General features: G+C 46.0%; 1 protein-coding gene across 1 annotated transcript; it reads left to right on the forward strand.

Annotated features, from left to right (window-relative positions):
- Positions 1-512: 512 nt before the first annotated feature.
- On the forward strand, positions 513-11,959 carry MED28 (mediator complex subunit 28). The gene is made up of 4 exons (XM_002814626.6): positions 513-1,001; positions 6,210-6,276; positions 7,888-8,000; positions 9,906-11,959. The coding sequence occupies exons 1-4, from the start codon at positions 843-845 to the stop codon at positions 10,101-10,103; spliced, it is 537 nt and encodes a 178-aa protein (XP_002814672.1). The 5' UTR covers positions 513-842; the 3' UTR covers positions 10,104-11,959.
- Positions 11,960-13,068: the final 1,109 nt, after the last annotated feature.

Below are 13,068 nucleotides of genomic sequence, written 5' to 3' on the forward strand. Positions count from 1 at the left end.
GCAGCCTGGCGCGTTGGCTCATGCCTGTATTCCCAACACTTTGGGAGGCCGCGGCGGTAAAATCACTTGAGCTCAGTAGAACACCTGACTCAACTGGGGAACAACAACAAAAAAAAAAGCCCGGCGACGGCACGCACCTGTGGTCCTAGCTACTTGGGTGACTGAAGTGGGGGGATTGTTTGAGCCCGGGAGGTCAAGCCCTGATCATGACACTGCACTCCAGCCTGGGCGACAGAGCGAGACCCTGAGAAAAAAGAAAAGAAAGAAAAAAAAAGGTTAGCATAGTGACTTTCTCTCTGTTGAGAACAGTGCCGGGCACATTGGGAACCTCAACAAAGTTGTTTCCGTTATCCATCTCCGACCAGAATTCAGGAAGAACTTTGCCTGTCTTGTTCCCGCTATCACCAATGACTCAACAAATGTTTGTGGAGTGAGTGGGAGACCCTCTCCTTTTACCAACGGTAAACAGCTCGGGGAAAGAAAAAGTGACTTAGCCAAAGTCTCTCCAGGCATTTGGGGCAGAGTCGGGACTAGCATAGTAGTATCCTGACCCTCGCGGAAGGGCTCGCTCCACTGTAGTTATTAATTCTCCTCTCCACACAACCAGGTCTAATCTGGCCAAAGTCTTCAATTCTTAAGCTAAGAAAAAAGGAAAATACATGTAAACTCTGTTTTGCGATAGACAAGAAAACAGAAGAATCAAAAATCGTCCTTCCAGGGGCGCAACAGAACCCTCCAATCGCGCGGTCCTGTCACGTGACCACACCTACTGCACCAGACTCGTGGCCTTCTGAGCCGGCTTCCGCGCAGGCGCAGTAGATCTCTCTTGCGCCACTCCAGACATGGCGGCTCCGCTAGGGGGTATGTTTTCTGGGCAGCCCCCCGGGCCCCCTCAGGCCCCGCCGGGCCTTCCGGGCCAAGCTTCGCTTCTTCAGGCAGCTCCAGGCGCTCCTAGACCTTCCAGCAGCACTTTGGTGGACGAGTTGGAGTCATCTTTCGAGGTAATATAAGTCTTTGTCCCCAGCCTTACCTTTTTTCTGAAACACGAACTGCGCGTACGCGTATCTCCTCCAGGGATCCGAGCAACTAATTTACAAATGGGGAAACTGAGGCTTAAAGAAAGTAAATCACTTGCTTTAGGCTTCCCCGTGGCCCGTATTCAATTCAGGTCTGCTGGCGGAGGCGCGTAAACTCGACGTTTCTGGAAACGTGGACCCGAAGTTTGCCTAAACCCCAAACTTGGAACCCTTCCAGATTCCCAGCCGGTCCTTGGTCTCATCCCTGAGCACCGTTTCTTGCATTCCTGCATGTTTAGTAAGAGGCTCAAGCCTTTTCGGAGCTCGGAGTTTCACTACTGTGTCCTGTATCCTTTCCGCTGGGCTTCACCCTTAAACGATCCTAAAGTAAAGGGACTCTTAAGAGCGGAAATTGACTTATTTAAGTTACCAGGCGCAGCGTGGTACTAGGGGCTGAGGAAAGAGGAATGCTGGAGGTTAGGGAGGGAGGGAGGCACAGATGACCCAATCTCAGTTCTGCCCAAGGAGTTTACCTTGTAGCAAGAAAGGTGAACTGTGTATTGAGGGAAGATAGACAGCTGAAAATAAGTGCTCTGGTGATTTCCAGTGGTCTTTAAAGTGGAAGATGAGCTATTCCTGTGTAGTAATAAAGTAATATAACTTCAAATTGGAGTTAACTTTTCCACATTTTAAATCCCAATTTTGCCGGGCGCCGTGGCTCACGCCTGTAATCCCAGCACTTTGGGAGGCTGAGGCGGGCAGATCACGAGGTCAGGAGTTCGAGACTAGCTTGACCAACATGGGAAACCCCGACTCTACTAAAAATACAAAAATTAGCCAGGCGTGGTGGCGTGCGCCTGTAATCCCAGCTACTCGAGAGGCTGAGGCAGGAGAATCGTTTGAACCCGGGAGGCGGAGGTTGCAGTGAGCCGAGATCGCGCCATTACACTCCAGCGTGGGTGACAAGCTAGACTCCGTCTCAAAAAATAAAATAAAATATGAATAAATGTCCCAATTTTGTGACTTTTATATTGTATCTGATAGCACAGTAGTACATGAATATAATTTGTAAGCGATTATATTACTCAGACTGCATGGACAAAATGCTTTTACCACACGGATGTACAGAGATTTAGAAATAAATAATTTGAGATGGAGTCTCTCTCACTCGCCCAGGCTGGAGTGCAGTGGTGCAATTTCAGCTCACTACAACCTCCGCCTCCCGGGTTCAAGCGATTCTCCTGCCTCAGCCTCCCGAGTTGCTGGGATTACAGGCACCTGCCACCATGCTAATTTTTTTATTTTTAGTAGAGACGGGGTTTCACCATCTTGGCCAGGCTGGTCTCGAACTCCTGACCTCGTGATCCACCCGCCTGGGCCTCCCAAAGTGCTGGGATTACAGGCGTGAGCCACCGCACCTAGCCAGAAATAAATGATTTGAAGGACAGAGATGGAGGGAGGGGGGGAGGTGGTGGTGGTGGTGGTGGTGGTGGTGGAGGTGGAGGTGGAGGTGGAGGTGGAGGTGGAGGTGGAGGTGGAGGAGGAGGAGGAGGAGGAGGAGGAGGAGGAGGAGGAGGAGGAGGAGGAGGAGGAGGCGGCGGCGGAGGGGGAGGGGGAGGGGGAGGGGGAGGGGGAGGAGGGAGGACGACGACTAAGTGGTAAAGGAAGGGTCTGATGAACTTTAGAACAGCATGTAGCATTGTGCTTGAGGGGAGCTGGCTCTCAGTCATGGGCACTTGCTGAAAGACTGGCACTGTACAAGGCACTGTACGAGTCTTAGCCTGGCACTGTACAAGTCTTAGCCAAAGTTGACTCCCAGCACCCTGCTGCTTAAAAACGTACAGTGGCTGCTTGTTGCTCTTGAGATAAGATGAAGATGTTTAGTGTGGTCTCCCAGGCTTTGCATGTTGAGTTCTCTCCTTCAGACTCGTTTCCTTACTTCAGCCACACAAGACTTTCCCACGTATACCATTTGTTTTCTCTTTGGGCTTCCAGGCCCCTCCTCAGCTCATTGCATCACTTCCTCAGTGGACCCTTCCCTGGCCTTCTTTTTAATACTTACCATTAAACCAGGCTCCATGAAGTTAGAGACTACCTGTTTTGTACCCCTACTCCTCACATTGTATCTCGTAGTGCTAATACAGTGGTAGTAGATAGCAAGTGCTAGATGAATATTTGTCAGACATTGAAGGAACCTGTAGTGTGGAGCCTGTAGTGTAGTTGCCTGTGCACAGAACTCCTTGCCCAATTCACATATATGTCTGTAGGTGCCCTTGAGAGAGAACTCCCTCTGGGACTCGATTATCCTTACAGAGAATACAGAGAAAACCAGTCCCTGCCTTCAGGAAGCTTATGATAAATGGCAGGCAGTTGCCTTGTTGTAGGATCGCTGCTCTGATAGAAGAAAGCTAGGATACTGTGGGAGCACATACAGGTGTGTACATCGAAGAAGGCTTCCCAGAGAGCAGGAAAGCCAAAGAAGCATTTTGACTTAGCCAGGTGAAGGGGAGTGAGAGAGGTGCAAACTGGATCCTCTCTCTGCTGCTGGGTGATCACGATCTGTCTAGTCTTGTCTCAAGATTCAATTCAAAGGTCACATTTTCTTTGGAACTTTTCCGGTTTCCTTCCTTGTGTTCTGTGTGGACCTCAATTTTCACAGCCTCCAGTGGCACATAGCAGAACCTGCTTACCTGCTTCTCATTCGTATTGGGGTGCCACCCCTTGAGGTCTCTGTCTGCTCATTCTAGCTGCTCAGCACATGCTCTTTGATGGAAGGAATTTATTGAGCTGATGCAACTCTTGATTTTGGAGGGAACGTTGGAGACCATCTAGTTCCATTTCCTCCATTCATGGGTAGAGAAACTGAGGCTCAGTGAGGGCAAGTTACTTGCTCAAAGCCAGCCGTTGGGTTTGTGGAAATGAGGACTAGCACTTACTTTCCAGGCAAAGGCTCTGTTTTAGCCATGCTTTTAAAAAGCTGTTCTCTTTCTAGGCAGATGCCGTGGCTCACACCTGTAATCCCAGCACTTTGGGAGGCCAAGGTGGCTGGATCACTTGAGGTCAGGAGTTCGAGACCATCCTGGCCAACATGGTGAAACCCCATCTCTAACTAAAAATACAAAAATTAGTGGTCTATGGTGGCACACGCCTTAATCCCAGCTACTTGGGAGGCTGAGGCAGGAGAATCACTGAAACCTGGGAGGCAGAGGTTGCAGTGAGCCAAGATCATGCCACTACACTCTAGCCTGGGCAACAGAGTGAGACTATGTCTCAAAAAAAAAAAAAAAAGTTTATTCTCTTTCTAGACTACCACACATTTTCTTCTTAATACAGCTGTCCAACTGTTTATAAAGGCCTGTGTATCTTTTTTTTCTCTTCTTTTTTTTTTTTTTTTTTGAGACAGAGTCTCACTCTGTCACCCAGGCCAGAGTGCAATGGCATGATGTTGGGTCACTGCAACCTCCACTTTCTGGGCTCAGGTGGTCCTCTTGCCTCAGCCTTCCAAGTGGCTGGGATTACAAGTGCGCACCACTACGCCTGACTGATTTTTGTTTTTGTAGAGACAGGGTTTCACCACATTGCCCATGCTGGTCTTGAACTCCTGGGCTGAAGCGATCCACCCATCTTGGTCTCCAAAAGTGTTGATTACAGGCGTGAGCCACCATGTCTGACCCCGAATTTTTTTCTTAAGGGGGTGGAGGAGAGTAAAATTCTTGAGATTTCCTGCCACCCTGTCTGGTACGCCTCCTGGCTCTGGGGAGCTGGCCCAGCTCTTTTGGCCAGTTTGTGACTGGTTGGCCTCTTGATGGGATGTTTTCCAGTAGCCATAGGTCTCACAAAGGAAGTACATCCTACCCACATCCCTGTCACCCAGGCTGCAGTGCAGTGCTGCGATCTTGGCTTACTGCAATCTCTGCCTCCCAGGTTCAAGCGATTCTCCTGCCTCAGCCTCCCGAGTAGTAGCTGGGACTACAGGCACGTGCCACCATGCCTGGCTAATTTTTTGTATTTTATTAGAGACGGGGTTTCACCGTCTTAGTTAGGATGGTCTTGATCTCCTGACCTTGTGATCCGCCTGCCTCAGCCTCCCAAAAGTGTTGGGATTACAGACGTGAGCCACCGTGCCTGGCCAGGAGTCATCGTTCAGAGTAATCCCAAGAATGGGCAATCTGTTTTACTGATTTACTTTCTCTGTAAGTCAGGTGCGGGAGCTGCAGGCAGGCAGAATTTTTGTCAAAGGTCCCTCCCATGTAGCTAATGTTCTAAATTTGAGCTCAGATCTGTCTGCCTCACACCAAGTGTAGTTTGCTGATTGCTGGCAGAGCTCTGCTTTCCTGTGTTTGAGGCTTCCTTTCTAACTCCTGCTCTTCCAGCTGCCATGCTGTTCTCTTTCTGTGCCTCCCCAATCTCCCTGCCCACTTCCTGCAGTGGGCCTGCTTTGGTTCATTTCCTTAGAGTTGCTTGTGCACTGAACTCCTTGGCTGATTCACATTTGCATCTGTATAGGTGCCCTTTAGAGATAACTCTCTCTGGGACTTGATTATCCATGTGACACCAACCTTGTCCTCTTAGGCCGTCCAGTCAGTCAGTAATATGTGTTATTAAACACTTCCCTTGTGCCAAGGCAGTGTGCCAGGCACTAGGAGGAGAGTGGTGAATAAGACAGACAAAATTCTCACCTACTAGTAGGGGACAAATAATAATGGATTAAAATAATGGATATGATGTCAGTTAATTATGTGAAAAACAATAAAACTGTGCTTGGGTGTGGAGCATGAGCAGGAGGGGCACAGTTTAGAAAGGGTAGACCGGCTGGTCTCTGAGGGGGCGAAGATTGGCCTGAGTCCTGAATGGGTGGTGATGTGAGTTGTGTAAGCACCAGCAAGAGACCACAGTGGGGCTGGAAGAGTGTCTGGGCCTGGTGTGGAGTAAGATACGGGGAAGGGGCACGTGGTAGGACAGAGACCAGATGTGGTGCCGGCTCATTTGCCTGGCGCTTCCTCCATAGGCCTAATTAATTGGTAAACTCAGTTTACCACATGTTTCCATTGGCATGATGTCTTGCCATCTCATGTGCAAACACAGATGCTGCCACCTCATCAGATGACTTCAGGAGAAGCTATTTCTTCCTCTGGAGTGAGATTTTTGATGTGTGAATGACATTTTTTTCTTTCCTATGTTGTGATTACACAGGCTTGCTTTGCGTCTCTGGTGAGTCAGGACTATGTCAATGGCACCGATCAGGAAGAAATTCGAACCGGTAAGCATTCCCTCTGTGTACACAATGTTCTTGGCTTCAGCAATATTTCCTAGTTGCTAATTTTGTACTTCATGTGTTTCAGTCCTGCTTTTATCCTAAGAGAACATTTCAGGGACTAAAATGTGTGCACATAATCTCTATGAGCTTCTGATTGTTGGTTCAGTTTATTAATTGACGTCTTGTATCACCCATAACGAATCATTTATAATGAACTTTTCGTATTAGTACTAGGTAAAGAAGAAGACCAATAGTGTGTACTGCTTTTTAAAAAAAATTTTATTATTTTTGGAATAGGTCTTACAGAGAAAAGTCTCCTGTGCTTCTTTTTATTCCCCAAGTTCTGTCCCCAAAGGTAACCAGAGCTTCTGATTTCTTCATACCGTATTTTACATGTTTTTTTTTTTTTTGAGACGGAGTTTCACTTTTGTCACCCAGGCTGGAGTGCTCACTGCAACCACCACCTCACGGGTTCAGGCAATTCTCCTGTCTCAGCCTCCCGAGTAGCTGGGACTACAGGCATGCACTTCCATACTCAGCTAATTTTGTATTTTTGTATTTTAGTTTCGCCATGTTGATCAGGCTGGTCTCGAACTCCTGACCTCTGGTGATCCACCCGCCTCAGCCTCCCAAAGTGTTGGGATTACAGGCGTGAGCCACCGCGCCCGGCCTTATATTTGCCATTTTAACTGGAAATTATGATGCTAATTGCTGGATCTCTGCATTGTCTCTTTTTTTTTTTTTTTTTTTGGAGACAGAGTTCTTGCTTTCCCTTTTAAGAAAAGTGCAGTGGCACGATCTCTGCTCACTGCAACCTCTGCCTCCTGGTCTGAAGCAATCCTTCCATTTCAGCCCCCCAGTAGCTGGGACCACAGTGTGAGCCACCACATTTGGCTAATTTATTTTATTTTATTTTTTTGTGGAGATGGGATCTTGCTGTATTGCCCAGGCTGGTCTTGAACTCCTAGGCTCAAGCAATCTTACTGCCTCAGCCTCCCAAAGTGCTGGGATTACAGGTGTGAGCCACCATGCTTGGCCTCTGCCTTGTCTTTTTTTTTTTGAGACGGAGTCTTGCTCTGTCACCAGTCTGGAGTGCAGTGGCGCGATCTCGGCTCACTGCAACCTTTGACTCCCTGGTTCAAGTGATTCTTCTGCCGCAGCCTCTTGAGTAGCTGGATTACAGGCGTGTGCCACCACACCCAGCTAATTTTTGTATTTTTAATAGAGACGGGGTTTCACCATGTTGGCCAGGATAGGCTCAATCTCCTGACCTCATGATCCGCCCACCTCGGCCTCCCAGAGTGCTGTGATTACAGGCTTGAGCCACCATGCCCAGCTGCATTGTCTTTTTAAAAAAGATCTCATGGCTTTTATGCTGTATTAAGGTCTCTCTCTTTTTTTTAACCTGAGAAAAAAGCACAAATTATCTGCTGTTTAATGTTGGTTAACACATGAGAAATGGGGGGTTATTATTACCGCTGTGGCCAAGATTAAAATCCCTGAGTTGTCCATGAGAAGGCTTTGTTTTTACATTCTGATTATTCATTTATGAGGGAGATAAATGAGTCTATTGTTTTTCTTATTTTAATAATTTTGGTGCTTTTTTTTTTTAAGGTGTTGATCAGTGTATCCAGAAGTTTCTGGATATTGCAAGACAGACAGAATGTTTTTTCTTACAAAAAAGATTGCAGTTATCTGTCCAGAAACCAGAGCAAGTTATCAAAGAGGTATGAACTCAGTTTTCTCCTCAGCTCTATAGGAAGAACTAAGTGGTGCCAGGATTCCTTTTATGCTTTAAATGAGATGTACCCATTTCCTGCGAGTTTCATTCAGGCTTTATAGGTCAGTGTGAAATGTGGCTGGTCATCCATGTTTGGGACAACCTGAACAAGAAGTAAAGCCAAGGAGTGGGGTCCGAAAGCAGAGTGTCAGACAGAACAGCTCTGATGTGACTTGTATCATACATTGGCCCTCAGGAAAGATTTTTCTTAAAAGATTCGGCCATGTGAAAAAAGGATAAAAAGCCACTAACATATATAGGCTTGTTCTGGACAAAAACTGAGATCTGTGTCCCCAGTTGCCTTACCCATTGCCTTGCACACAGGAATCCAAGGAATCAAAACGTAATGTTCGACCCAGGCTCCTAGAAACTCAGGATTTCGTTGATCTCAGTTGTTCTAATCTGGGGCATTTGGAATGAGTTGGGGTTGCCATGATGACTTGGGAAGCTTTAATGGCATTGAATGGGTTGGGCCAGGACCTGCCCCATGCGATGTGGAAAAGTGAAGAATCGTCCTGCCCAAAAAGCCAGCGATGCCCTCAGTGAGAAACACTGAATTGAGATTATTGGTTGGGGGCAATTTTTGAAGTCCCAATTAATCAAAAAGTCTCTTTTCATTCATGATACCAGCTGTTGGGGGTAGCTATTCTTACAGTTTATCATGTCAGATCATTTCCTGATGTGAATACTTGAATAACAGTGCGGGTATGTCCAAGACTGGGTTGTTAGTAAAGGATGTAATGCTGTTGTTCTTAAAAAGCTCTTGAAAATGTAATTTTAACAGTTCATAATCTGAAGTGATAGATCAGTGGTGTGGATTTTTTTGTAAACAGTTGTTAACAAATGTTTCAGATTTTCAGTGTTTTAGGTTCTCAGCAGTAGCCTTTGGAGAGAGGTACTGGATGGCTGGGGACCAGGATGGGATAGAGTCTCTGTATTAGTCTGTTTTCACACTGCTGATAAAGACATATCTGAGACTGGGCAATTCACAAAAGAAAAAGGTTTAATGGACTTACAGTTCGACGTGGCTGGGGAGGCCTCACAATCATGGCAGAAGGTGAAAGACACATCTCACATGGCGGCAGACAAGAGAAGAGAGTTTGTGCAAGGAAACTCCCATTTTTAAAACCATCAGATCTCGTGAGATTTATTCACTACCAGGAGAACAGCATGGGAAAGACTTGCCCCCATGATTCAATTACCTCTCACCAGGTTGCTCCCTCAACACATGGGAATTGTAGGAGTTACAATTCAAGATGAGATTGGGTGGGGACACAGCCAAACCCTATCAATCTGATTTCTTTTTGGCTGCCTTTTGAATTTTGTAACTTGCATATTACTTTCTATAAGAAAAATAAACATAGGCCGGGTGTGGTGGCTTACGCCTGTAATCCCAGCACTTTGGGAGGCTGAGGCAGGTGGATAACTTGAGGTCAGGAGTTCGAGATTAGCCTGGCCAACATGGCAAAACCACCTCTCTACTAAAAATATAAAAATTAGCTGGGTGTGGTGGCATGTGCCTGTGATCCCAGCTACTCAGGAGGTTGAGGCAGGAGAATCACTTGAACCTGGGAGGTGGAGGCTGCAGTGAGGCAAGACCACACCACTGCACTCTAGCCTGGGTGACAGAGCAAGACTTCGTCTCAAAACAAACAAACAAACAAAAAAACCCCATAAAAACTTATGTTAGAATCTGTCATTTGGGTTAATCAAATAATGAGGCCAAGCAGAGTAATGGGCTTAATATGGTTTAATGGGTTCTCTGTTTTGAATTGTTAGCCTCTTAACTAACCAGAACCGTATGTGTTTTTCCCGCGTTTGCTCTGACTTACTCCATTGCTTTCATCTGCAGGATGTGTCGGAACTAAGGAATGAATTACAGCGGAAAGATGCGCTAGTCCAGAAGCACTTGACAAAGCTGAGGCATTGGCAGCAGGTGCTGGAGGACATCAACGTGCAGCACAAAAAGCCCGCCGACATCCCTCAGGGCTCCTTGGCCTACCTGGAGCAGGCATCTGCCAACATCCCTGCACCTCTGAAGCCAACGTGAGCAAAGGGCAGAGGCAGTTGGCCTGTGAGTGGGCTGGTGCATGAGGTTGGCCACACATCCCTTCCTGTGGACTTGACATTTTGGAAGAACTCTTTTCCAGATAATGAGTTCATTTTAGTTTTATGCTCCCATTGAAAAATTTTCCACTATTTTTATAAGCTGTTAATTTCTTGAGTACTTTATAACATGTCTGTAGCTTGGATAAACCAAGTAATTTTTTTTTTTTTTTTTTGTCTTTAGCAAAGTTTAGTCTGTGAATGTGATGACACAGATTCTTTTTTATGGCGGCTTTGCTTGTTTTTAAATTTTTGCATGACTTTTCATCTTTTTATGTGTGTTTCCTGTAGTTTGATCCGAAGGAAAAGAGTATAGTAGCCTGAGAATCAGGAGATGGGAGTTTTAGTCGTAGGCCTTATGATAATTACCCCTCAGTGGTGTGCAGAAAAGTATGTAAATTTGCTCTGTTTTAAGACTTTGAACTACCTCAAGAAGAGGAATCTAATACAATATTTGTAATGTTTCCAGAGCTCTCGGAATGAGGATTTTTTTGTAAATAGGTTGGAAGAGGACGGAACTGTCCTGGGTTAGTGTAGTAATCTTACAGTAGGATCCTTAGGTTGATGCTGACTTCTATTTGGGGTATGTTTATATTTTATGTGGTGTTTGTTTGCTTTTTTTTTTTTTTTTTTGACAGAAAAGGATATAGTGGGAGCAGTGATACGCTAACATTCATTACGTTATGCAGTAATGAATCTGTTTAATGGGGTAGACACTGTTTTCAGTAGCATGACAGTGGGGGCATAGGAGAGCTATGAGGGGCTAAATCTTGCTCTGATTGTCTCTTTCTGTTTTGAGTTTTGTTTGTGTGTATCATTTTTGTTTTACATTTTGGGAGGGGAAACATTTTCCCTTAAGTAAGGTTGTTGCCAGTGGATTTGACTCCAAGGGACTAGAGTGTCGTGGTGGGGGTGAGGAGGGGCTGCAGGGTGATCATTGGCTACTGAGCCTCCACAAAGAGTATGTGGCGCCCTGCCTTTGGGAGGATATTTTGCTCTCGTTAGTTTTGTAGGCAGCCTCAGATTCCCTGTTGAGTTGCTGTTAAGAAATGGAGATTTCTGGCTCTCATTGGGTAAGGTTTTCTGAGTTTTATGGTCTCTTATTAGATCACATCCGTTTACCCAGAACAAATGCTTCACTGTCTTCTGATTGGCAGTACTCCTGTGGTTCTGTGCCTTGACTCATTTTGTTTTCTTCAGCCTTGAAGGCCCCTTGCCACATGGACTGACATCCACTCATGTGCCTGGTCCCTGAAGCCTCCCAGCACCTATTCAGTTGCATCCCCAGGGCACAGTACTTTGATCTCTTCTGCTGCCCTTGCTAGGTTCTCCCTGGTGGGTTAGTGCTTTGTATCTGTCTCTCTGTCCCTCACTAATTGTACACCCATGAGAATTAGACATTCTTCTTCTTAAATATATAAGGACCATATAGTCTGTTTCTTTTTGTTGTGTGTGTATATGGTATCTGGCACATGGATCTCTGATTACCAGCCTGACATCAACAAATCCCCTCAGTTACGATGTATAGGTTAAACAAAGCCTTTAAAAGGTCATATGGTATGACCTCAAGGTTGCTAACCTGGTCATCTCATGGTAATTAGAAACTCTGATTGGCAGCTTTGTATTTATTGATTAAAAACCTAAGTAAACTGATTAGGTTTTAGGCATTCTTTCAAAGAGGTTCTTGAGAAGATTGAGAACTATCCTATTTGGTGCTTAGTGAAAAGATTTTGAATTACTGTACGTACCAGGTATTGCCATTTCTTTATTAAATTCAGAAGTTTTTTTGCCAAATAACAATTTTTCAGTCTTGTCTGTTTGTAAACATTACCCTCTAAGAAACCCTCTGAGCTGCTAACTCTTTCAGGGAGAACATTACAAGCCATCCTCTGAAGTTCCCCTAGAAACCTGTGGAATGCCCTCGGCCGAGCACTGCCTTGGTACTGGGGAGTGGAGTATTATGTCTTGGAAGAGACTCCTGCTCTGATTGTCGAGGGGTGGGTTCTGGTCTGTCTTGGTGCTTGACCTTAGGTCTGCCCATAGGCTTCAGGCTTTCAACTTTCAAACAATCATCTGTGCCACACACATTCCGTAAATGATTCCATTCAGTCTTCAAGAAGCCTTATAACAGAATCAATATTGTTGTTCCCATTTTCACAGGTGGATAATCTGTAAAATACGGATAAGACTAGGACCTATCCCCCAGGATTATTTTTGCAGATTAAAGGAGATGTTGAGGCCGGGTGTGGTGGCTCACGCCTGTAATCCCAGCACCTTGGGAGGCTGAGGCAGGAGAATCGCTTGAACCCGGGAGGCAGAGGTTGTGGTGAGCCGAAATCGTGCCGTTGCACTCTAGCCTGGGCTACAAGAATGAAACTCCGTCTCAAAAAAGAAAAAGGAGATGTTGAATGGGAAGTCAGTAGCAAGGGTGCTAGAATGTAGCAAGTAATCTTCGGGTGTTAGTGATTTCTGTTGTTCCAGGAAGAGGAGGGTTATGGAGGAAGAGTATGGGATTTAGGTGGGTTAAGTGATTTGCCCAAAGTCAAAGAGGTTAGTCTTTAACCTTTGGCAGAAGCAGGATTTGAAGTGAGTTTTCACACCCCACTTCCCTGGTCAGTGTGTTGATAACAGCCCACCCACCTGTGGTTCCAGGGTGTTCTTAAGCAGCCAAGGTTGTCTTGGGTGTGGTAGCTCTTTGAAAGGTAGAAAGTTCCACCAAGAAGGCCTTTTTTCTTGAATACTACTTAGCTTCCTTGTCAGGCTCCAAGATGCAGATTGCCTGTGGGCTGTCACTCTCCACAGATAAACCTACTCACATCTTCAGGACAGCCTTTTTTTTTTTTTTTTTTTGAGACAGAGTCTTGCTCTGTCGCCCAGGCTGTAGTGCAGTGGCACAACGGGGTCCCACA

This window comes from Pongo abelii, chromosome 3, assembly GCF_028885655.2.
Source record: "Pongo abelii isolate AG06213 chromosome 3, NHGRI_mPonAbe1-v2.0_pri, whole genome shotgun sequence".
Lineage (NCBI taxonomy): Eukaryota > Metazoa > Chordata > Mammalia > Primates > Hominidae > Pongo > Pongo abelii.

What these genes read in the sequence shown, in the direction of transcription:
- MED28 (XM_002814626.6), top strand. Translation starts at nt 843, where the DNA reads ATGGCGGCTCCGCTAGGGGGTATGTTTTCTGGGCAGCCCCCCGGGCCC. An exon ending in AGTTGGAGTCATCTTTCGAG is followed by an intron (nt 1,002 to 6,209) that starts GTAATATAAGTC and finishes GTGATTACACAG; the next exon opens with GCTTGCTTTGCGTCTCTGGT. An exon ending in CAGAGCAAGTTATCAAAGAG is followed by an intron (nt 8,001 to 9,905) that starts GTATGAACTCAG and finishes TTTCATCTGCAG; the next exon opens with GATGTGTCGGAACTAAGGAA.